Source organism: Rattus norvegicus, chromosome 5 (assembly GCF_036323735.1).
Source record: "Rattus norvegicus strain BN/NHsdMcwi chromosome 5, GRCr8, whole genome shotgun sequence".
NCBI classification, from domain to species: domain Eukaryota; kingdom Metazoa; phylum Chordata; class Mammalia; order Rodentia; family Muridae; genus Rattus; species Rattus norvegicus.
In genome coordinates this window covers 116,220,128-116,246,313 of record NC_086023.1, presented here as the reverse complement: position 1 = coordinate 116,246,313, position 26,186 = coordinate 116,220,128, and the positions used below count along the sequence as shown (strand labels likewise).

At 38.5% G+C, this 26,186-nt stretch overlaps 1 protein-coding gene across 3 annotated transcripts in view; it reads left to right on the top strand.

Annotated features, from left to right (window-relative positions):
* Cyp2j16 (cytochrome P450, family 2, subfamily j, polypeptide 16) overlaps positions 1–26,186 on the top strand; it is a 50,329-nt gene that overhangs the window by 8,418 nt on the left and 15,725 nt on the right. The window contains exons 2-8 of one of the 3 annotated variants that reach the window (XM_063261310.1): positions 2,062–2,224; positions 4,835–4,984; positions 5,502–5,636; positions 7,313–7,334; positions 8,284–8,287; positions 16,286–16,462; positions 17,832–17,973. In XM_063261310.1, coding sequence (XP_063117380.1) covers positions 2,062–2,224; positions 4,835–4,984; positions 5,502–5,636; positions 7,313–7,334; positions 8,284–8,287; positions 16,286–16,462; positions 17,832–17,973 — 793 coding nt within the window. Of the gene's footprint in view, positions 1–2,061; positions 2,225–4,834; positions 4,985–5,501; positions 5,663–7,312; positions 7,335–8,283; positions 8,288–16,285; positions 16,463–17,831; positions 17,974–26,186 lie in introns of all 3 variants that reach the window. The other 2 variants (XM_578474.4, XM_063261311.1) reach the window with 2 other exon arrangements.

Genomic DNA, 26,186 nt, shown 5'->3' with positions numbered 1-26,186 from the left:
TGAGGAATATCTTGACTACAGTAGAATGGTTATAAAGAAGTAAGAAAATTGCAAATCATACTGAACATCCACTATGGAAGTGTGGCTCTCTTGCTGAGTCAGTGGATATTTTTGTACTGACTCAGCATGTATTTGTATCCCTGAGCCTTTGAACACAGAGCTCATCCATTTTTTAGAGACGTGGTAGGTAGTTGGAACCGAACAAAATGCTTCATTTGGTGCTGCTCTCATTTTTCCTCGCAGGATCCTGTGTGGATGATTTTCAACACTTTGTACTTGTATCATTCCAGATCTACAGAGATGCCTCCACTCCCAGTCTGCACACTTTATTTCATTTCCCATATCTACTAATATAATGTTTCTCATTTTGTAGGTTATGACTTCTTTGGTATCACATATCAAATGACTTTCATACTAGATAATTACATTACAATTTATAGCAGTAGCGAAATTATAGTTATAACAACAAAATAATTTTGTGGTTGAAGGGCCCCCCAATATGATAAAGTGCATCAAAATGCACTTCATTAGAAAGGTTGAGAATCACTGAACTATTGGTTAAACAAAGACTATTCCCTTTCCTATGCTGATATGATATATTTTACTAAAGTTCTCTATGGTTGCTACATCAGACTTGTACAGAGACAGTTTTAACTCTCTGAGGACTGATACCTCTATTTCTCTGTTTTCACTAGAGACAAAGTTAGAGACTTTGCTTTCTTTAAAACATTTTTGCCTTCATGATTTAGTCTAGGGAAACATTGTTGCTCACCCAGTTCTTTTTTTTTTTCTTTTATTGGGTATTTTTTATTTACATTCCAAATGTTTTTAACTTTCCCAGTTTCCCAGACATAAACTCCCATCCCATCCCATCCCCTCCTTCTATAAGGGTGTTCCCCTCCCCATCCACCCCCTCTTTCCACTTCCCCAACATTCTCCTACACTAGGGGTCCAACCTTGGCAGGACCAAGGGTTTCTCCTTTCATTGGTGCCCACCAAGACCATCCTCTGCTACATATACAGTTGGAGCCATGGGTCAGACCATGAATAGTCTTTGGGTAGTGGTTTAGTCCCTGAGAGTTCTGGTTGGTCGGCATTGTTGCTCTTATGGTTGCAAACCCCTTCAGCTCTTTCAATCCTTTCTCTAATTTCGCTAACAAGGGTCCTTTTCTCAGTTCAATGGTTTGCTGCTAGCATTCGCCTCTGTATTTGACATGCTCTGGCTGTGTCTCTCAGGGGATGGATATATCAGGCTCCTGTCAGCATGCACTTCTTTGCTTCATCAATCTTATCTAGTTTTTGTGGCTAGATATATATGGGCCACATGTGGGGCAGGCTCTGAATGGTCATTCTTTCAGTCTCTACTCCAACTAGTTCTTAATTGTGAATGCATGAATAAATGTTTAAGAAGAAAGTTCAAATTTTAAACTGATTAGAAATTTGGTAGTATGGACATGAGGGCAGAAATTACTGGAATATTCCTATTACAAAATTGTACCTTTTTCTAACGAAGGTGTGCATAGTCCCCTCAGTGTTATTCTCATTATTTATATACGGACATATGATATATGTCCATATGATATGAAATATTTATATATGGATATGAGTAGACAGCATTATTCTTTGGATAAACAGGCTTTTGGTTTCGTGGGAAGTCCGTGAAAGCTGTACAAAACATGCACAGACTTCCTCAGCCCTTGCCACACAAAATGTTTCTGCCATTGCTAGACTTTAGAATGCTCCAAGTAGAAATCTGAATAATTTTTTGACACATAACATCCTTGTTCCTTCTTTTAGGAAGACAAGGTAGAATAGCACTCAAGTCCTACTCACCTTTATCATTGACATTTTCTACAGAGTATATTCCATTTTTAAAAAATTGAGTTAAGTCAGCAAGAGGCAAAATCATTTTTAGAAATACATCCATAGGCCAAGAGACACTCCTCTATTCACACTAACATACAAAACCCTAAATATAAATTCTACTGAGCACACATGTCTGCCTCTCCTTGATACTATGACAAAGCAACACTCACCTGTGATTATTGAAATGTTTTTCAGTTTGTGAAGAAATATGGAAACCTAATTAGCCTTGATTTTGGCAACATCTCAGTAGTGGTCATAACTGGACTGCCCTTAATCAAAGAAGCTCTCATCAACAATGAACAAAACTTTTTAAAACGCCCCATTGTACCTAGCAGGTACCGTGTCTTTAAAGATAATGGTAAGTTCAATTGGGAACAATATTGAATTCAGTGGGTTATTAAGAGTAAGACATGAATTTGGCTGGAAAATGGGATTCATGTGGGAAAGATTCAAGGTGAGCTGGAGAGAGGAAATGGGAAAATTATAGGATCGAGGTTCATTACACATTTATGAATTTTCAAAAGAGAAAAACCTACAGATAATATTAGGTTTCTGGTACAATATATGGTATAGTTTTGATATGTTAAAGATACCTCTATGTCTGTAATTTTACAAAATCCCAATAAATCAAATCCTTCATGAAATGTGGTTTATATTATTTTCTTCGCACCCTATTCACTTCTCCTCAGAAAAGGGTAAGGCCTCCATGGATATCAAACAGCCTTGACATATCAAGTTGTAATAAACTAGACATGACTTCAGTTATTGAAGCTAGACAAAGCAGCCCAGTTAGGAGAAAGGGATCCAAGGACAGGAAATGTTATCTTTAAAGTCAGCTGTTTTACCACATTCCCTAAATGAAAGTGACCATCAGAGGACTGAGAGTGTCTCCCTCTAAGAGAGACTTGGAGAAACCACATGTCCTGCAGACTTAGAGCCATGGATAAGAAGTAACAACAGCAACTTGGACAGCAAGACACATGTGCTCTGACTTCTCTTCTTTTTAGACTGCATCATCCACATAGGGATCTAGATCCTTCCAAATAGAATAGACTGGAATGAGTGCACAAAAAGATCATTAAATCGAGTTATGTATTTGAGCATTGAAAACAGACATGAAATATATTAACCTACAAAGGTTTCACTTTATCCATTTCCTTGTTTCTTCTTGAAACAGTCAACCATAAATTGAATACCATTGGCTACATTATCTGCTGTGATAAACACACTTATTCTCATAAGTGATTAATAGTGAGCAAGAAAGGTAAAGGAAAACATTCTCCTGTAGCATATAGTATCTAAAGGTCATATTTAAGTGGATATAAAGCTGTTGAGATTGGCAGGATAGAGCCCAGCTCTTAATTTTCATTATAACAATAAGAGTAGCTTTTGAGTGGTGTGGGTAGAGGAGAAGATCAGACTCCACATTTTAAGGCTCATTCAGGATGCTGGGTAGTGAACACAGGCATGACAGCAAAGATACTATCATTGTAAGTATAAAAGAAAACATTCAAACACTCAAGTTGACCAAAAAAATGACAACAGGTTAGACTGAAGTAGTATCACTAAAACCTCATGGACTGAAGTTATTCAAGAGAAGTCATCCTGACATATGACTTATGTACTAAGAAAATGGTGTGCGTAGACTGTCAGACCTGTGGGTGATAAAAAAGGAACAATGGCAGGAGAAACCATGATTCGTGCTATTGCCTTCGATTTGCTATTGTCAGGAACATAACATTGACTTCTGTCCTACATATGCTTAATCTACATTCCTGTAACTGGAATGTTTAGAGTCACATGCCTGACTCAGAGTGTGTACCTTCTAGGACAAAACTACAGTTACTATTCAAAGAGGTTATTTAAATTACAGACATTCATTAGATGTCCTGAAATATACTGTAAAAGGGAGTTTCATGCTTAGTCTCATAGAACTCCCACATTTCAGGATTTGATGGAAAAAACAAAATAAAGAAATTATGGAAAACATCTGCCAAAGTATAGAGAAGAAATTATACAACTGAAGGATCAAGAATTAAAAGGAGTATTTCAAGAAATAAATGACAGAGTTGTGAAAAGAAACATAAGAAAAAGCCAGGATCTATGGTGAAATAGTTGAACATTCTTCTGAAAGGAAAGAAATGGTCATGAGCATGGCATTATGTGTACCCTGAGACAGGATGAATGTTGAGCACACCAGTATTTACCCCCTCATCTCTCATCTCTCATCTCTCATCTCTCATCTCTCATCTCTCATCTCTCATCTCTCATCTCTCATCTCTCATCTCTCATCTCTCATCTCTCTCTCTCTCTCTCTCTCTGTGTGTGTGTGTGTGTGTGTGTGTGTGTGTGTGAGAGAGAGAGAGAGAGAGAGAGAGAGAGAGAGAGAGAGAGAAATGGTGGATTCTCATCCTTCTTAACTTTGTGAGACATATTCTCATATTTTTAAAGTCTGATTTATAGATCCTCTCCATTATTGCCTTTCTAGCTGCTTCATAAAGGTATGCCTTGCCTTTTTCAATAGTGCATTCCTAATTCTTATTGTTATAAACATACTCAAATATCTACTAATCACAGTGGCTCTATAACCAAGGAAACTTGAATTTGAATCCCTGGATGCCAATCAATTTCTTCTCTTTCTAAGTTTACCTTGCAATTTATTATGGTGTCTCAGTGTTTTACCAAGAGAAATGGACATTTTCTTACTTGGTAATAAATCTATAGAGTTTCTGCCAGCAAAAAATTATATGATATATGAGAAGTACTTACTAAATTATGTTCTGATGCAGGTCACCAGGACATTTTAGCCACTTGCATTGGGATTCTCTTTAGACAATAGATATTTCTAAATCTGCGGATTTTCGTATTTGCCTTTCATTTCATCTGTACATGGATTTAGTTCGATGTTTCAGGTATTTTAAAGCTATATTCAAAATATCATGATGCTGAGTCTCTCTTTTTTCCCCAGGAATTTTTTTTGCTAATGTCCATAAATGGAAGGAGCAAAGAAGATTTGCACTGACAATGCTCAAGAATTTTGGATTAGGGAAGAAGAGCTTAGAGCAATGCATACAGGAAGAGGCCCACCATCTTGTGGAGGTCATAGGAGAAGAGAAAGGTGGGAATTTCACAGGGCGGTGCAGGTAGTTCTGGTTATTTAATTCATTGAGTACCTTTTTATTGTGTAAATGTTGTCCTTGGCCTGCAGCATGATAGGCACTGAGGATGGAACAGTGAACAAATAATCATGCCCCTGCCTCATAATCACACAAATGAACCATTAAACAAATTACTGAAGTGAAATCCTGATTATCTATTTGACTTCCTACATATTGTCAATGTACATTAATCATAGCAGTTTCCATGTAAGGGGCTGTGAACAGAGATTTCCACATTATGCTCAATTGTGCATATTTTATGACACAATGAGTAGAGAACTCATAAAATAAAAAGAGAAGAAAAAAAGAAAGAAAGAACAGCAAAAAGGAGACAGAAAGGAAGAGAGGGACACACACACATACACACACACACACACACACAAACACACAAACACACACAGAGAGAAAGAGGGGGCAAAGAATCAATACCTTTCAATATCTTTGTTAGACTCAATGCTCCCCTCTCTCCATCTCCAGGACAGCCATTTGACCCTCACTTCAGGATCAACAATGCAGTTTCCAATATCATTTGCTCCATCACCTTTGGGGAGCGCTTTGAGTATGATGACAGTCAGTTTCAAGAGCTGCTGAAGTTAGCAGATGAGGTCATATGTTCTGAGGCATCAATGACATCAGTGGTAAGTTCACTGCCTTTGCATATTTTTGAAAGAATATTGCATTGCAACTGACTCAAAAACAGATAGGTTTACCTTTTTGTTAGGGGACTTGTTGAAGCTAATATTATATCTTCAAAGTTTAACTTGATAGAAAACCTATTTATAATATATGAATTTAGCATATCTAAATCATTTCTAGAATTTATATGAATATTCTAGCATTTATAGTGATATATACATAAAGGTGAAAGTTTTACTTTCTATTTTCCATTAGTGTTTATAATTTATTTATTTTACATCCACATTGCAGCCCCCTCTCTGCCTTCCATTCCCACCCTCACAATCCAATCCTTCCTTTACCCTCTCCCCTTCTCTGAGAAGGAGAAGTCCCCTACGTGTACCAACTCTTCTTAGCATATCTAGTTGTACTAGGACTAATCACATTATCTCCCACTGAGGCCCAACAAGACAGTCCAGTCAAGAGAAGTCCCAAAAACAGGAAGCATAATCAGAGATAGGCCATGTTCCAATTGTTAGGGGATTCACAAGAAGGCCAAGCTGCACATCTACTACAAATGTTTAGGGACCCTAAGTCCAACCCTGAATGCTCTTTAGTTGGTGGTTCAGTCTCTGTGAGCACCAATGGGTCCAAGTGAGTTGACTCTGTAGGTCTTCTTGTGATGTCATTAGCCTGTGCTGTCCCTCAATCCTAGACCTCATTCTTTCACAAGACTCTGAGTTCTGCTTAGTGTTTGGCTGTGGGTCACTACACCTGTTCTCATTATCTGCTGGATGAAGTCTTTCAGAGGACAGTTATGCTCAGTTCTTGGCTGCAAGCATAGCAGTGCATCATTATGAGTGTCATGGGTTGGCTTTCTCCCATTGGGTGGGTCTTAAGTTGGACCAGTCATTGGTCGGCCTTCCCCTCAATCTCTACTCCATCTTTATTCTTGAATGTCTTATAAGCAAGACAAATTTTGAGTCAAAGGTTGTGCATATGGTTTGGTGTACTCTTCCTTCCGCTGAAAAGACTGCCTGATTGTCTGGCTACAGATAGTGGCCACATCAGCTTCTTATTTCCCTGCTGTCTTAGTTAGGATTACCACATAGAATTCAGAGAACCTCTGTTGCCCTCTGTCTGCAGCTAGCTCCAGAGTTACCCTTTCACTGATTTCTATTCTCTGTCACAGCCCTCTACTGTCCCTCCCCAGACCTGATTCCTATACCTGTTCCCCTCTTCATCTCTCCCACCCAGTTCCTTCCCTTGATCCATCTCTGATGTCAATTTTATTTCCCCTTCTGAGTGAAATTCAAGCATCATCCCTTGTGCAATACTGATTACTTAGCTTCTTTGGGTCTATGGATTATACATGGTTATCCTGTATTTCATGGTTAATAAATACTTATAAATGAGTACATTTCATGTATATCTTTCTGAGTTTGTGTTTCCTCACTCAGAGTGCTATTCTCACTTTTTCTTTGTCTTTTTCTATTTCTTTTTTTTCAACAAATAACTATGATTGTTATAGTGGGCTCTGCACTTTGCCTGGGAAGCACAGTAGACCTGGCCCAAGTAGAGGATATGTGGGTGTTCAGGCCACAGGACAGAAGAGCAGAGCAACAGGTTGTGCCCATTATTGGCTGAAGCATTTGGTGAGCCACCTAAAGCAGTGCTGGAGACCTCACCCTGGTGGTGGGGGCATGGGAGAGCTAGTAAACTAACCACATCACATACATTCCGGTGCCAGATTCAGGGACTTAAGGTAACACACTCCAACATCTATTCCAGGTATTATCTGTAGGAGCACAATAAAAGGCTAATTCTTCAGAGCCAATGTGGTATAGCTCCTTTGAGGCTTTAATATAGATAGTATAGCAAAAGCCTGAAGTTTCAAGTCAGACCAAAGTTTCATTGCAATGAACATTTCAATTAAAAAAGTCTGGATGAAGGGGTAAGTGCAGTGACACACTACAGCCTCCATTTTTATTCTGTCTCATTTTATTTTCTTTTGTAATAGCAGACAATGAATATAAAGGTTGGGGAGATGGGTGGGACTGGAGTACATAATGGGAAATGCACAACGAATCCATAAAAAGTTAATGAAAGAAGTAATACTATTCTTGAATAGCATTGGCTCCTTACAGAAGCCATCTATGAAAGTCTAAGGCAAGCGAGTGATCTTACAGGAGGTAGCCTACCATTTTGCCTGGCTACGATAGGTATACTCTGGAAATGCATAGGCTCAGAGACTTCACGCCAGGATAGCCTCTTGCTGCTGATATGCCTTCCAGTTGCCACTATTATATAGTCTAATGATTCTGGGGCATCAGCCCAGCCTATTGGGCAAGTTTATAGCAGGTCAACATGAAGATGATCTTTCACGAATTAATGCTGCTAAGTTGAATTGATGACTTTACAGAAAAACTGATTTGATTCAAGTAATTTTATTAGGAAAGTTTAAGGAGATGGTTTAAGTCATTTTGTCAGAAAGATGCAATAAAGTTAGAATCAAGAATGTCACCCCTCTTCATAGAATAGCAAATAAGGACTCCATAATAAGCAATACAGTGAGCTTCATAAACTATACTAAGACAAAAAATAGACTTGAGATTGATTTGTAATCAAGGAAAAACATTCAAAGTCAGGTCCAAGGATGAGGCCACATGTATGTACTATGATAAGGCGAAGTCATGTGAAACTGTTGCTTTGAACTTGCAATGAGCTTATAGAATGAAAGACTGCATTGGACTTACTACTGGCATTCATCTGTAATTCTCCTTTGGTGTACCATTGTATGTATAAAGTAATTATTAAAAAGAAAATGTTGTCTAAATTGCCAGAGAGAAGAAATAAAGTGTGGCTATTGGGTATCTGCCCCATCCACCAGATGTATATCTGTCTGTCTATAGGTATGTACATAAGAGTTAAAAGAGTTCAGTTTTTCACTTGGCAGTTTTGCCAGCTCCAAAGAGTTAGGTTTTATTCTATCAGTAGGGATGAACCTGTAAATCGCTTGCCCTGCCACTGATAACAGGAGTCCCCACCAGTTGCTAATAGCAACAAGCTCAATGGGCAACACCATACACCAATTCACTGCCTGTCTTGGTATACCCTGTGATGTCAAATCCAGCTTCTGACAGGCTCCTACTAAGCCTCTCTGTCCTCCCTCAGAGTATCATTCTGAGTGTATTTTCCACCTCGTCAACTTACTTTACTTTTTTGTATGCAGTGTAGTTTCTAAATGTGATGTCACTTTCTCTATGGTTAGATACTTGAGGTGTCCTAGGTTTATGGTGTTAAAAATCCATATGTATTCTACTGCCAGTATTCAAGTAAACATATCCAATCATTTGGATTTTTTATATGTGATTTATAAAAATCATTATACTTTTAAGATTATAAATAATTATATCAGACACCCACCTTGTTCTCTTTCAAATTCCCAGTCCCGATTATTTACTAATTATTTTTCATATGTATATTTACAAATATAAATGTTTCTAAATACATAGTACAAGCTTCTCAGTCTGTATTATGTTGCTTTCATGTATATTTTCAAAGACGATCATTTGGTGTTATATAACCGATTGGTAAGCTCTTTCCTGGGGTGGACTGTTTCTCTCATTCTCGGTATTCCTTAGTTGACTATAGTGCATAGTATAGTGCTGAGGTCTCTGTGGCATGTCTATAGCTACTGCCCTTGATCAGTCCATGGATAACTTTGATTATTTTGTATCAGATCACACATAATTTGTGGGGTAAAATGCACTCCATTTTAAAGAAGGTTCTACCTTTATGTTTCTGTTAGAAGTAATACCATCTAGGTATCTCTTAAGACCATTGACATACAATGTAATATCACTCTTTTCCTTTGATTTTTATTGTGGAGGGGCTATCAGGAAATGAGAGCAGCTAACTGAAATAATCATTATTTACTATTTCAGGACTTCATTATTGTTCATTCTATAATATTTGTAGCCCTGAATTTAATTTGAATTATATTTAGTGACAATTGTCAAGCTTCACTCAATGTTATCTTTATTGATATTCTGTGTCTTTTTAAAAGTCACATACAAATACTTTGGATTTGAAAATGACTGTATCAGATACCAGGAATGGGTGATTTTAATTTTTTCTTTGTGGATTGTGTATTTTCCCTCTCATATCTCTCAGTCTGTGGACATCCTTGTCCTTGTCAGTAAGATTTGGTTTTTTGACACAATATAATGCTTGTGTGGGTTTCTTCATCCCATTTATGTTTTGGTTTTGGTGTGCTAGAGTCATTGACATTTAAGATTATTGTTTAACAGTCTCCACTAACTGCTGTGATTTTTAGAGTTGTTTTCTGGTTGGTTGGATTATTGTTTATTCTTCGATTAATCCTCTATTGCAAATACAGGTTTGCTTGTTAGGTGTTAATCACAATGTATTCCTTCATATTTCTCATTAGTTCAGCCATTTGTTATGAAATGCAGTCTTCCCTGTGTCCTTGTTATGGGCATTGCTTTTGTTCCTCTTCTCAGTGTGATGCTGCTTCACTGCTGGCTTAGTGAAGCTGAATTGACTTAGTTTCTTCTTTTTTTGAAATATTCTTATTTTTCCATCAGTTAAAAATTTAAGACTTACTCACTATATTTTGAGAATGAGATGTGTGCCTCTATGTATGTTTCTACTTGCTGTGTCTAGGTGCCTAGGAGTCCAGACCAGGAAGGGACCCTAAAGATACAAGTGGTTTTGAGTCAGAATTTTGGTGCTGGGGATCAAATTTAAGTCCTTTGAAACAGCAGGCAGTGCTCTTTACTGCTGAGTTATCTCTTTGCTTTCTTATCATCAATGTTAAATAATTATTATTCTTGCTATAGCATTATATATACATAGAATTAGTTTCTAGAGTATATCATAGAACTCTTAGACATTATGGCCATACTCATTATTTTCTAATGATATTTGAATATAATATTTCCTCAACACTGTCTTCTATTACATATAGGCTATTGTTTAATTTAATCTATTTGTGATGTTTTTCTTTCTGTGTTTTGAATTGTCAAGCTGTACGTATCTTAAAATTTCACTTGAATTTTTTTCTCCCAAACCTCAGTTTTTCTGCTGCATGTGTTTTCCATGTTACTGACCTTTTCAACTATGTTACTGATTTTCTCTTTGAAGTTGCTGCCTTTTTCCTTTACCTTAATGACTTCCCTGTACAGGTCTTGTATTTAATCCATTTGCCTACTTGAATGCACTTTCAGGCTAATGATTATTTCTGTAACAAAACTCTTAAACTCCTTATTTTATGTAACTCTTAACTTGTTTTAAATATGTTTGGGTTTATTTGTTCAGGAATTAATAATATATATTGACATCCTCCCCGTTTCTATTTTCATAGTTTTTTGGATATCTGTGCTACAGTTCATATCCCTTGAACATCTCTTTTGGAGTGTATAGAAGTAACAGTTTCAGAAGTTTGAGCTTTACCTTACATTAAGTACACAATGGTTACAGAAATTCTTTTCTTTTCTTTTTAAGGACTTCTGTTTCTATGCATCTCTTATGAATGATGCACCCAGAAGTAGTTTTGTTCTAACTTATCCTATTCCCATAAACACTTTGTCTTCAAATTCAGGGATGCTCTCACTAAACACTAAAGAACTGGTTACCATGACTTACAAGCATGAAAAGAAACATAAAGAATAAGGTTGGTTCTTCCTATTGTCTATTATGTTTGTTCCTCAGTATAACTTACTCATGCTAATTCCATGTCTAGCAGTTTCATTTCTTTCCTTCTAATAAGCACAGCCTAGGAGTTCAGTGCCTCCCTAACCGATTTTTAGATGTATGGATCAAAGGAATGAAGAGGTGGCAACAAAGTGATAACAAAGATTATGGTTTTTATTAACTTTACAACCTGTTCACTGACCCACTCCTGATCACCCTGTCCCACATTCCTTCCCCCATCCCTACTCCCCTTCACCTCTGAGCAACTGTGGTCCCCATTGGTATTCCAATACACTGGCACATCAATTCTCTGTGGGGCTAGGCATATCCCCTCCCACTGACAGCAGACCAGGCAGCCCAGCTTAAAGAACATATTCCATGGATAAGCAACAGCTTTTAGGATAGCTCCTACTCCAGTTGTTTGGGACCCACATGAAAACTAGCTGCACATCTGCTACACATGTGCATGGAGTCTTAGGTCCAGCCCATTTATACATTTTGGTTGGTGGTTCAGTTTCTGAGAGCACCAAGAGTCTAAGGTAGTTGAAACTCTTGGTCTTTTTGTGGCGTGTCTATGCCCTTTGGGTCTACAATCCTTCTCCCTATTCTTCTATAATAGTCCCCATGCTCCATCCACTGTTTTTCTGTGGGTGTCTGCATTTGTCCAAATCAACTGCTGGGTGGTCTCTCTTCAAAGATAGCCATGCTAGACTCCTATCTCCAAGCATAACAGTAATTGATGGTGTCAAGGATTGGTGTTTGCCCATGGGAAGGGTCTCAAGTTGAATTAGTTATAAGTTATAGGTTGGCTCATGCCCAGTCTCTGTGTTTCTTGTAGACAGGATAAATTTTGGATCAAACGTTTTGTGGGTAGGTTGCTGTCACTATTGCTCCACTGGGGTTCCTGTCTGGCCACAGGAGGTAGTCTCTTCAGGTTTAATGTCCCCAATGCTGTGAGCCACACTAAGGTCAACCACATTGATTCTTATGTGTCTCCCTTAGCCCAGGTCTCTGTCTCACCCTGGAGATGCAACCCCCTTTCCTACCCATCAGTTGCAGATTTCCTTTCATTCTTTGGGCTATCTGGCTATCTCTCCTGACCCTTCCCATACCTGATCCTGAACCCATCCATTCCCCTTCCTATCCCTCTCCTACCCAGTTCTCTCCTTCTATCTGCCTCTTATGACTATGTTATTCCTCCAATTACAAGAGATTCAAGCATCCTTAACTGAACTTTCCTTCTTGTTTAGCTTCTTTGGGTCCAGGAAATATATCGTGGACATCCTGTACTTTATGGCAAATATCAACTCTTCAGTGTGTACATACCAGACATATCCTATTGGGACTGGGTTACCTCATCCAGTGTGGTATTCCCATGATCCATCCATTTGCCTGCAAAATTCATGGTAGCTTTATTTTAATAGCTGAATACTATTTCATTGTGTAGATGTAACATGTTTTATTTTTCCATTCTTTAGTTGAGGAAAATCTAGATTGTTTTCAGTCTCTGGCTATTATGAATAAGACTTATATGAACATAGTGGAGTATGTGTCCTTGTGGTTTGGTGGAGCATCTTTTGGAAGATCTTTTCCCAATCTGTAGGATGCCATTTACAGAAGTTTGCAATTTCATGGGTTTGCTTTTATCATTTGTTGCTCTGAAAGCCTGAGCCATTGGTTTTGTTTTTTTGTTATTTGTTTGTTTTTTTTTTCAGAAAATTCTCTCCCATACTAATGTTTTCAAGGATATTTCTCACTTTCTCTCCCATGAGATTTAGTGTATCCAGTGTTATGTTCAGATCCTCGATCCACTTGACCTTGAGTTTTGGGCAGGATGATGAATATGAATCTGTTTGTATTCTACATGTAGATATCCAGTTAGACCAGCACGATTTGTTGGAAATGCTTTATTTCTTCGGTTGTATGACTTTGGCTTCTTTGTCAAAATTCAAATGTCCATAGTTGTGTGGCTTTATTTCTGAGGCTTCAATTTGATTCCATTTGGTCAACATGTCTCTTTCTGTACCAAAAATGCCATGAAGTGGTTAACACTATTGCTCTGTAGTATAGCTAAAAGTCAGGAATGGATTTTGTCAAAGGCTTTTTGGCATATAATGAAATGATCATCTTTTTTTTTGTCAATCTGCTCATTTATATTGGTGATATTTTTGTATATTTAACTGTCCCTGCATCCATGGGATGAAGCCTAGTTGTTTATGATGGGTGATGTTTTGATGTGTTCCTGGACTCATTTTGCAATTCTATTGTTGAGTGTTTTTGCATAAATATTCATAAGAAAAAGCAGTCTGAAATTCTCTTTTGTTGAGTCTTTGTATAGTTTAAATATCAGGGTAATTCTTGCTTCAGAGAATGAGTTTGGCAATGTTCCTTCTGTTTCCATTTTGCGGAAGAGTTTGAGAAGTACTGTTATTAGATTTTCTTTGAAAGTCTAGTATAATTCTACCCTAAAACCATCTGAAAGAGCTTGAAGGGGCTTGAGATCCCATATGAACAACAATACCAACCAACCAGAGCTTCCAGGGACTAAGCCACTACCTAAAGACTATACATAGACTGACCCTGGACTCTGACCTCATAGGTAGCAATGAATATCCTAGTAAGAGCACCAGTGGAAGGGGAAGCCCTGGGTCCTGCCAAGACTGAACCCCCAGTGAACGTGATTGTTGGGAGGAGGGCGGTAATGGGGGGAGGATGGGGAGGGGAACACCCATATAGAAGGGAAGGGGGAGGAGTTAGGGGGATGTTGGCCTGGAAACCAACCGGGAAAGGGAATAACAATTGAAATATAAGTAAGATATTCCCAAGTTAATAAAGATGGAAAGAAAACTTAAAAACAAAAAACCATCTGGCCTTGGGGTTTGCTGTTGCTGTTGCTGTTGCTGTTGTTGTTGTTGTTGTTGTTGTTGTTGTTGTTGTTGCTGTTGTTGCTGTTGTTAGACTTTTAATGGCTACTTCTGTTTCTATAGGGATTATAAGACTATTCAAATAGTTCATCTGATTTAACTTTGGTAGGTAGTACCTGTCTAGAAAAACCATCCATTGTTTAAAATTTTTCTAATTTTTGGGGTACATGCTTTGAAGTAAGACTAATGATTCTTTGAATTCCTCAGTGTCTATTGTTATGTCTCCCTTTCCATTTATGATTTTGTTTATTTGGATACTGTGTCTCTGTCTTTTAGGAAGTTTGGCTAAATGTCTATCTTCATTTTCTCAAAGAACCAAGTCCTGGTTTTATTGATTCTTTGTATTGTTTTCTTTGTTTCTAATTGATTGATTTCAACCCTGATTCTGATAATTTCCTGCCTTTTACTCTTCTTTGTTGTGCTCACTCCTTTTTTTTCCCTAGACCTTTCAGGTATAGTTTTAACTTCTTGGTATGAGAACTTTATAATTTCTTCATGGAGGCATGTAGTCCTATGAACTTTCCTCTTAGTATTGCTTTCATTTTCTCCTATAAATTTGGGTTTGTGTGTTAAGTGATAACAAAATTCTTAGCATAAACAATTACATTAGGGACTTTGATGAACACTTCAAAAGTACATGTCCATGAATTTTCTCAGTGACCTTTACATATAAAAGTATAGGACATGATATCTGAAACCTGGCACAGTTATATGGTTTTTACGGGTAAAAAGCCAGAACTATCAGTGAGAAAATCAATAGCATATTTTATAAGATCAGTAGCATGGAAGAAAAGGAGCAGCAAAGAAAAAGAGGTTTGGAAGAACACAAAGGAAAAATAGAAATGTATTCGTATAAGACTGTGCAAGCAAAATAGAACTCTGTGAAATGCTATGAATCTTTAATAACAGTGAGCTTCCACTAGTAAGGAATCTAATATAAATATTACTTTAGAATATTAACTTTATTAAACATCGATATATTTAATGTTATTAATGATATTAAATGTCATCATACTTTAATGTTATTAATGATATTAAATGTCATCATACTTTAATGTTATTAATAATATTAAAAGCAAATATTGACCTATTTTAACATTATTAATAACATCAAAAATGTCAATATTGTTCACTATCAAACCTGAAGCTCATAGAATAAATAGCACACATCTGACTAATTGAAGTATTGTTGATTTTAGGCTGTGCCATACTATCTGTATACTACATAGTATTATTGAAAATGTATTCATCATCTATTTTACTTAAGTAAAAATTGCTAAATTACTATACAGATATTAAATCATTTTGGAGACAGCACCATGTGCACCTACCTGTACAACACATAGTAGTGGTAATTTTTCTGGGGGAAAATAAATACTGATCAAAAACATACAAAGGAGGCAAAAAGACGCCAATTTTCTTGACAAGCTCCAAGCCCTGGACCACTGAACATTACATTCATAATGTAAACATAAGGACCCATGCTAATTCCAGAGATATTATTTATTCCCAATGAATATATACTGCAATGACCTGAAATAGAAGTGCCCTCAATGTGATTCAGGGGCCATGATGGTTGGACAGTGTAAGGGAACATAGATAATAATGAAGACTTGCAGGGTTCCATCTCTGCAGGGCTTAAATATGCAAAGCACTGTTTGACAATGAGTATAGTAGATGGCTTTTGAGGATTGTTAGACAAGGAGTAAACCCATGTGATCACATTGGTAAATGTTCTCTATGGGAACTATTTGCAATACATTCAGGTGGGAGAGATGCTGAAGTACACCAGGAAGCAAGAAGATGGGCTCACTAAAACTGGTCTGTTGTTTTACATATTTTGCACAGCACAGTTGAAACACATGAGTGACAAGAGGCAAACCTGAAACCAAGATGGCACAGATTTACCAGAAAGGAAACGGAGGGAAGTACAAGATTATTTAAAACTGTGGAAAAGTGACTCCATGGTATCTCCAATATTTTTCTTTTCTTTTTCTTTATAAGCTCTACAATGTCTTTCCACTCATATTTAAATATCTTCCTGGACCACATCAAACAGTTTTTAAAAACTGGGAGAAACTGAAATCGATTGTTGCAAATATGATAGACCGTCACAGAAAAGACTGGAATCCTGATGAGCCGAGAGACTTCGTTGATGCTTTCCTGACAGAAATGACAAAGGTGAGGAAGATGTGGGCTGGGTATTCTTAGAAAAATTATAATATGGTGGTTTAGAAGGTTCCAGTGGACCTTACATCATGTTGCCATGTATTTAATGGTACAACACCACACTGATTCACAACTAGACTAATCCCTATGCATGTTGGATATGTGAGCTTAGTCTGAGGACTGTGGACACTCTACCACAAAAATGTTCCAAGCTCTCAGAGGGCACTAATATCCTTTGCTATGCTATTCCTTAATCTTCAATACCAAGTATCTCGCATCCAGCAGTCAGTCACATATATGTGTTACCTGTGCAACATTGGGACACCACTCAGCAAAAACAATTTGAACAGTTGAAGTTTTTTGGTTCACAATTTTAGGGGTAGGTTTGATCTGTTCTCACAGAGAAGGATTAGCAGATCAACATAGCTCATGGTCTCAAAGGGTGTGGTGGAGTCTGCACATTATTATGTACCAGAAAGCAGATGGTAGAACCGAGGGCCTTTTACAACTTTGAGTACCTTCCCTGGTGATAGAGGAGTAGGTGGCAGAAAATAGTCAAACTGAAAGCTGAAATCAACCAGAAACAAAAAGAACAATACAAAGAATCAACAAAACCAGGAGCTGGTTGTTTGAGAAAATCAGCAAGTTAGACAAACCCTTAGCCAAACTAACTTTGGATACAGAGAGACAGTATCCAAATAAAAGAATCAGAATTGAAAAAGAAGACATAACAAAACATCATTAGGTTTCATTTCAAAAGCCTCCACTCCACAAATCAGAAAATTTAAATGAAATAATTTTCTAGACAGATACCACATCCCATATCAAGAGCAAATAAGTGATCAGAACAGTCCTAAAACACTTAAGGGAATAAAATCAGACATTAAAAGTTAACTACACTGGACCTTTGGTTCACTAACCAAAAACTAAACACTGGTTAGACTGAGAGCCCCAACACATATGTAGCAGATATGTAGCTTGATCATTCTGTGGGTCTCCCAACAATTGGAACAGGGGATATCCCTAAAGCTGTTACCTGTCTATGAAATCCATTCTCCAACTGGGCTGCCTAAGTAGGGGAGTATGCAGCCAAACCTGTAGAGACTTGATGCTCCAGAATTGGGGGATACTTAAGGTAGACTCCCTCCATCTCAGAGGAGAAGGTAAGGGGATGAAGAGGCAAGCCAAGTAATCAAGATGGGAAGGGATTTCTGGGAGGGGGAGCAGTGATTATGGTATAAATGAATTAATAAATTAATTAATTATAAAAATATAAAATTAACTGGAGAACATGAAAAAAGAGAAAAACAAAACAATAAATTAGTTAATTAATAAAATAATGAGGAAATCCTCTTTTTAAAAGTACACAATACCTTTTTAGTACCCAGACAAGACTACTACAAGTTTCAATGAAGAAAATCTCATCGCTACCACTCTGGACCTCTTCTTTGCTGGAACAGAGACAACATCCACAACATTGCGCTGGGCTCTGCTCTACATTACGCTCAACCCAGAAGTACAAGGTGAGCATATACTGAGTGCACCCGGAAAAGGCTAAATGGTGCTTCTGAAAGATGTTACATAGATGGGGCCAGAAGATTGAAGAGTGGAGTAGAAAGACATGGAACAGCTGTGAGATGAAGTATTGTAAATACAGGTCATGGCCTTCATATGTCCTATCAGGATTGGGATGAGTCTAGAATACAGACTTTATAGCCTATCTTTGAAGGAGCTTCAGTTCTAGAACTAAATAGAGAAGTCAGCTGTCTTTGTGGTAGGCTCTATCAGAAAGTGAGAGTGTCTCATAAATATCCACTCAGCTTGTTTTTCCTTTTCAAAACTAACATCTTGTTTTATACTGGATATCATCAAAGTGACTTTGTCTGATACCTAGCATCAAATTCATGCTACCTCTGTCTGTCCAGACTCAGTCAAACACATTTTGCCCCTTGCCTCCCTGTATTATATCTTCTCATTGCCCTTAGTTTCACCACTAAGTAGGGTTTGGGCTATCTACTAAAAAAATATAATGTTTCAATTTCTTGAGCTTCCAAGAGAATCTTCTCATATACTACCCCCAAATATGTTTTAAATTATGTCAAGAATTTAATGGCTCTCTGCACCCAAATCTCACTCTCTGCACCCAAATCCCGTGGGAGGGAGAGCTAAACCTTCAGAGAGGCAGACAAGCCTGGGAAACCAGAAGAGACTGCTCTCAGTACATACATCTCGGACGCCAGAGGAAAACACCAAAGGCCATCTGGAACCCTGGTGAACTGAAGCTCCCGGAAGGGGCGGCACAGGTCTTCCTGGTTGCTGCCTCCGCAGAGAGCCCGTGGGCAGCACCCTGCGAGCAAACTTGAGCCTCGGGACCACAGGTAAGACCAACTTGTCTGTTGCAAGAAGGCTGCCTAGTGAAATCGGGACACACAGAGGCGGAATTCCTCTAGGACCGGGCACGTCCTGTGTTACCGGAAGTCCCACACCCGCGGATCCCGGCCCGCAGCAGCTCTCTGCTCCCAGACCCCGTGAGAGAGAGACCCAACCGCCTGGTCAGGTGGGCACTCCTGAGGCTGTATAAGCTCGCGGAAGGGGCGGCACAGGTCTTCCTGGTTGCTGCCACCGCAAAGAGCCCGTGGGCAGCACCCCGCGAGTGAACTTGAGCCTCGGGACCACAGGTAAGACCAAATTTTCTGCTGCAAGAAAGCTGCCTGGTGAACTCAAGACACAGGCCCACAGGAACAGCTGAAGACCTGTAGAGAGGAAAAACTACACGCCCGAAAGCAGAACACTCTGTCCCCATAACTGACTGAAAGAGAGGAAAACAGGTCTACAGCACTCCTGACACACAGGCTTATAGGACAGTCTAGCCACTGTCAGAAATAGCAGAACAAAGTAACACTACAGATAATCTGATGGCGAGAAGCAAGCGCAGGAACACAAGCAACAGAAACCAAGACTACATGGCATCATCAGAGCCCAATTCTCCCACCAAAACAAACATGGAATCTCCAAACACACCAGAAAAGCAAGATCTAGTTTCAAAAATCATATTTGATCATGATGCTGGAGGACTTCAAGAAAGACGTGAAGAGCTCCCTTAGGGAAACACAGGAAAACATTAATAAACAAGTAGAAGCCTACAGAGAGGAATCGCAAAAATCCCTGAAAGAATCGCAAAAATCCCTGAAAGAATTCCAGGAAAACACAATCAAACAGTTGAAGGAATTAAAAATGGAAATAGAAGCAATAAAGAAAGAACACATGGAAACAACCCTGGATATAGAAAACCAAAAGAAGAGACAAGGAGCTGTAGATACAAGCTTCACCAACAGAATACAAGAGATGGAAGAGAGAATCTCAGGAGCAGAAGATTCCATAAAAATCATTGACTCAACTGTCAAAGATAATGTAAAGCGGAAAAAGCTACTGGTCCAAAACATACAGGAAATCCAGGACTCAATGAGAAGATCAAACATAAGGAGAATAGGTATAGAAGAGAGTGAAGACTCCCAGCTCAAAGGACCAGTAAATATCTTCAACAAAATCATAGAAGAAAACTTCCCTAACCTAAAAAAAGAGATACCCATAGGCATACAGGAAGCCTACAGAACTCCAAATAGATTGGACCAGAAAAGAAACACCTCCCGTCACATAATAGTCAAAACACCAAACGCACAAAATAAAGAAAGAATATTAAAAGCAGTAAGGGAAAAAGGTCAAGTAACATATAAAGGCAGACCTATCAGAATCACACCAGACTTCTCGCCAGAAACTATGAAGGCCAGAAGATCCTGGACTGATGTCATACAGACCCTAAGAGAACACAAATGCCAGCCCAGGTTACTGTATCCTGCAAAACTCTCAATTAACATTGATGGAGAAACCAAGATATTCCATGACAAAACCAAATTTACACAATATCTTTCTACAAATCCAGCACTAAAAAGGATAATAAATGGTAAAGCCCAACATAAGGAGGCAAGCTATACCCTAGAAGAAGCAAGAAACTAATCGTCTTGGCAACAAAACAAAGAGAATGAAAGCACACAAACATAACCTCACATCCAAATATGAATATAACGGGAAGCAATAATCACTATTCCTTAATATCTCTCAACATCAATGGCCTCAACTCCCCAATAAAAAGACATAGATTAACAAACTGGATACGCAACGAGGACCCTGCATTCTGCTGCCTACAGGAAACACACCTCAGAGACAAAGACAGACACTACCTCAGAGTGAAAGGCTGGAAAACAACTTTCCAAGCAAATGGTCAGAAGAAGCAAGCTGGAGTATCCATTCTAATATCCAATAAAATCAATTTTCAACTAAAAGTCATCAAAAAAGATAAGGAAGGACACTTCATATTCATCAAAGGAAAAATCCACCAAGATGAACTCTCAATCCGAAATATCTATGCCCCAAATACAAGGGCACCTACATACGTAAAAGAAACCTTACTAAAGCTCAAAACACACATTGCACCTCACACAATAATAGTGGGAGATTTCAACACCCCACTCTCATCAATGGACAGATCATGGAAACAGAAATTAAACAGTGATGTAGACAGACTAAGAGAAGTCATGAGCCAAATGGACTTAACGGATATTTATAGAACATTCTATCCTAAAGCAAAAGGATATACCTTCTTCTCAGCTCCTCATGGTACTTTCTCCAAAATTGACCATATAATTGGTCAAAAAACGGGCCTCAACAGGTACAGAAAGATAGAAATAATCCCATGCGTGCTATCGGACCACCACGGCCTAAAACTGGTCTTCAATAACAATAAGGGAAGAATGCCCACATATACGTGGAAATTGAACAATGCTCTACTCAATGATAACCTGGTCAAGGAAGAAATAAAGAAAGAAATTAAAAACTTTTTAGAATTTAATGAAAATGAAGGTACAACATACTCAAACTTATGGGACACAATGAAAGCTGTGCTAAGAGGAAAACTCATAGCGCTGAGTGCCTGCAGAAAGAAACAGGAAAGAGCATATGTCAGCAGCTTGACAGCACACCTAAAAGCTCTAGAACAAAAAGAAGCAAATACACACAGGAGGAGTAGAAGGCAGGAAATAATCAAACTCAGAGCTGAAATCAACCAAGTAGAAACAAAAAGGACCATAGAAAGAATCAACAGAACCAAAAGTTGGTTCTTTGAGAAAATCAACAAGATAGATAAACCCTTAGTCAGACTAACGAGAGGACACAGAGAGTGCGTCCAAATTAACAAAATCAGAAATGAAAAGGGAGACATAACTACAGATTCAGAGGAAATTCAAAAAATCATCAAATCTTACTATAAAAACCTATATTCAACAAAACTTGAAAATCTTCAGGAAATGGACAACTTCCTAGACAGATACCAGGTATCGAAGTTAAGTCAGGAACAGATAAACCAGTTAAACAACCCCATAACTCCTAAGGAAATAGAAGCAGTCATTAAAGGTCTCCCAACCAAAAAGAGCCCAGGTCCAGACGGGTTTAGTGCAGAATTCTATCAAACCTTAATAGAAGACCTCATACCAATATTATCCAAACTATTCCACAAAATTGAAACAGATGGATCACTACCGAATACCTTCTACGAAGCCACAATTACTCTTATACCTAAACCACACAAAGACACAACAAAGAAAGAGAACTTCAGACCAATTTCCCTTATGAATATCGACGCAAAAATACTCAACAAAATTCTGGGAAACCGAATTCAGGAGCACATCAAAACAATCATCCACCATGATCAAGTAGGCTTCATCCCAGGCATGCAGGGATGGTTTAATATACGGAAAACCATCAACGTGATCCATTATATAAACAAACTGAAAGAACAGAACCACATGATCATTTCATTAGATGCTGAGAAAGCATTTGACAAAATTCAACACCCCTTCATGATAAAAGTCCTGGAAAGAATAGGAATTCAAGGCCCATACCTAAACATAGTAAAAGCCATATACAGCAAACCAGTTGCTAACATTAAACTAAATGGAGAGAAACTTGAAGCAATCCCACTAAAATCAGGGACTAGACAAGGCTGCCCACTCTCTCCCTACTTATTCAATATAGTTCTTGAAGTTCTAGCCAGAGCAATCAGACAACAAAAGGAGATCAAGGGGATACAGATCGGAAAAGAAGAGGTCAAAATATCACTATTTGCAGATGATATGATAGTATATTTAAGTGATCCCAAAAGTTCCACCAGAGAACTACTAAAGCTGATAAACAACTTCAGCAAAGTGGCAGGGTATAAAATTAACTCAAATAAATCAGTTGCCTTCCTCTATACAAAAGAGAAACAAGCCGAGAAAGAAATTAGGGAAACGACACCCTTCATAATAGACCCAAATAATATAAAGTACCTCGGTGTGACTTTGACCAAGCAAGTAAAAGATCTGTACAATAAGAACTTCAAGACACTGAGGAAAGAAATTGAAGAAGACCTCAGAAGATGGAAAGATCTCCCATGCTCATGGATTGGCAGGATTAATATAGTAAAAATGGCCATTTTACCAAATGCAATCTACAGATTCAATGCAATCCCCATCAAAATACCAATCCAATTCTTCAAAGAGTTAGACAGAACAATTTGCAAATTCATCTGGAATAACAAAAAACCCAGGATAGCTAAAACTATCCTCAACAATAAAAGAACTTCAGGGGGAATCACTATCCCTGAACTCAAGCAGTATTACAGAGCAATAGTGATAAAAACTGCATGGTATTGGTACAGAGACAGACAGATAGACCAATGGAATAGAATTGAAGACCCAGAAATGAACCCACACACCTATGGTCACTTGATTTTTGACAAAGGAGCCAAAACCATCCAATGGAAAAAAGATAGCAGTTTCAGCAAATGGTGCTGGTTCAACTGGAGGTCAACATGTAGAAGAATGCAGATCGATCCATGCTTATCACCCTGTACAAAGCTTAAGTCCAAGTGGATCAAGGACCTCCACATCAAACCAGACACACTCAAACTAATAGAAGAAAAACTAGGGAAGCATCTGGAACACATGGGCACTGGAAAAAATTTCCTGAACAAAACACCAATGGCTTACGCTCTAAGATCAAGAATCGACAAATGGGATCTCATAAAACTGCAAAGCTTCTGTAAGGCAAAGGACACTGTGGTTAGGACAAAACGGCAACCAACAGATTGGGAAAAGATCTTTACCAATCCTACAACAGATAGAGGCCTTATATCCAAAATATACAAAGAACTCAAGAAGTTAGACCGCAGGGAAACAAATAACCCTATTAAAAAATGGGGTTCAGAGCTAAACAAAGAATTCACAGCTGAGGAATGCCGAATGGCTGAGAAACACCTAAAGAAATGTTCAACATCTTTAGTCATAAGGGAAATGCAAATCAAAACAACCCTGAGATTTCACCTCACACCAGTGAGAATGGCTAAGATCAAAAACTCAGGTGACAGCAGATGCTGGCGAGGATGCGGAGAAAGAGGAACACTCCTCCATTGCTGGTGGGATTGCAGACTGGTACAACCATTCTGGAAATCAGTCTGGAGGTTCCTCAGAAAATTGGACATTGAACTGCCTGAGGATCCAGCTATACCTCTCTTGGGCATATACCCAAAAGATGCCCCAACATATAAAAGAGACACGTGCTCCACTATGTTCATTGCAGCCTTATTTATAATAGCCAGAAACTGGAAAGAACCCAGATGCCCTTCAACAGAGGAATGGATACAGAAAATGTGGTACATCTACACAATGGAGTATTACTCAGCTATCAAAAACAACGAGTTTATGAAATTCGTAGGCAAATGGTTGGAACTGGAAAATATCATCCTGAGTGAGCTAACCCAATCACAGAAAGACATACATGGTATGCACTCACTGGTAAGTGGCTATTAGCCCAAATGCTTGAATTACCTTAGATGCCTAGAACACATGAAACTCAAGACGGATGATCAAAATGTGAATGCTTCACTCCTTCTTTAAATGAGGAAAAAGAATACCCTTGGCAGGGAAGGGAGAGGCAAAGATTAAAACAGAGACTGAAGGAACACCCATTCAGAGCCTGCCCCACATGTGGCCCATACATATACAGCCACCCAATTAGACAAGATGGATGAAGCAAAGAAGTGCAGACCGACAGGAGCCGGATGTAGATCGCTCCTGAGAGACACAGCCAGAATACAGCAAATACAGAGGCGAATGCCAGCAGCAAACTACTGAACTGAGAATAGGTCCCCCGTTGAAGGAATCAGAGAAAGAACTGGAAGAGCTTGAAGGGGCTTGAGACCCCATATGTACAACAATGTCAAGCAACCAGAGCTTCCAGGGACTAAGCCACTACCTAAAGACTATACATGGACTGACCCTGGACTCTGACCCCATAGGTAGCAATGAATATCCTAGTAAGAGCACCAGTGGAAGGGGAAGCCCTGGGTCCTGCTAAGACTGAACCCCCAGTGAACTAGACTCTGGGGGGGAGGGTGGCAATGGGGGGAGGGTTGGGAGGGGAACACCCATAAGGAAGGAGAGGGGGTAGGGGGATGTTTGCCTGGAAACCGGGAAAGGGAATAACACTCGAAATGTATATAAGAAATACTCAAGTTAATAAAAAAAATAAAAAAATAAAAAAAGAGAGAATAACTATCAAAAAAAAGAATTTAATGCATGGCAAATTGCTGTCATCCATCACAAAGCTTTGCACATGGATTGTATCTGCACAGGGACTTTCCCACCTTCAGAAATAGTGACCCATCCCATCATGTTATTCCTCTGATTATAGAAGACATTTTCAGGTGAGTGATAAGAATACTCTTCATGTCATAGAACATTTCTCCACTCTAGAACACTCAAGCCAACTATGTTGTCATATGATGAAAATAAGAGTAGTGATCATAATGTCACCCATTAGTAAAGATCAAGTGGTCATTTCTTGAGTTTCATCCACTTTATGATACAAGGCCTTCCACTGATCTGGAACTCACCAAGTAGACAAGGCTCTCTTGTCAGTTAGTCACAGGAATCTGCCTCACACAGAACACTGAAGAGAAATATATTTCACCATACCTGGATTTTAACATGAATTTTAGGGATCACACTCAGATTCTCATGTTTGCATAACTATATCTTTACTTAATGAACTTTATTTCATGCCCAACTTTATCCTTAGAGATCAAAATGTATATGCCATTATATCGATATATCTGTCTTTATCTATATATATGTTTGCTACCAACAATTCTGTTGCCGTGCTATATAATGCTATAACCAAAGCTAATTTATGAATGTGAGACTTTATTTTCACTGATTGATTCTATGCAGGAAGAAGAGCAGTGGGGAGAAAAGTCAGGAACTGTGACATCATATCTCAACAGAAAAACACAAAGTTCAGAGAAAAGTGGAAATAGTTCAAGGATAGAAACCCTCAAAACCATTCCCATAAACATTTTCCTCAGACAAGTCTGTGCTTCCATAAGGGCCCATGGATTCCCAAATACTATCATCTCCTTGGACTGTCTAAATAGTAAAGCCTATATTTTACATTTCCCTTTTAATACTCTTCATTTAGGCCTTTGGTCTCTATAGACTTGTGGTATTTTCTGATGCAAAATGCATTTAATCTAACTTTAAAAGTCCCCATAGTCTTTGACAGTCTATACTATTCAAAAGTCCAAATTCTCTCCAGACACTGAAGGCAATCTCTTGAATGTACCCCACAATAAAACAAAATGCAT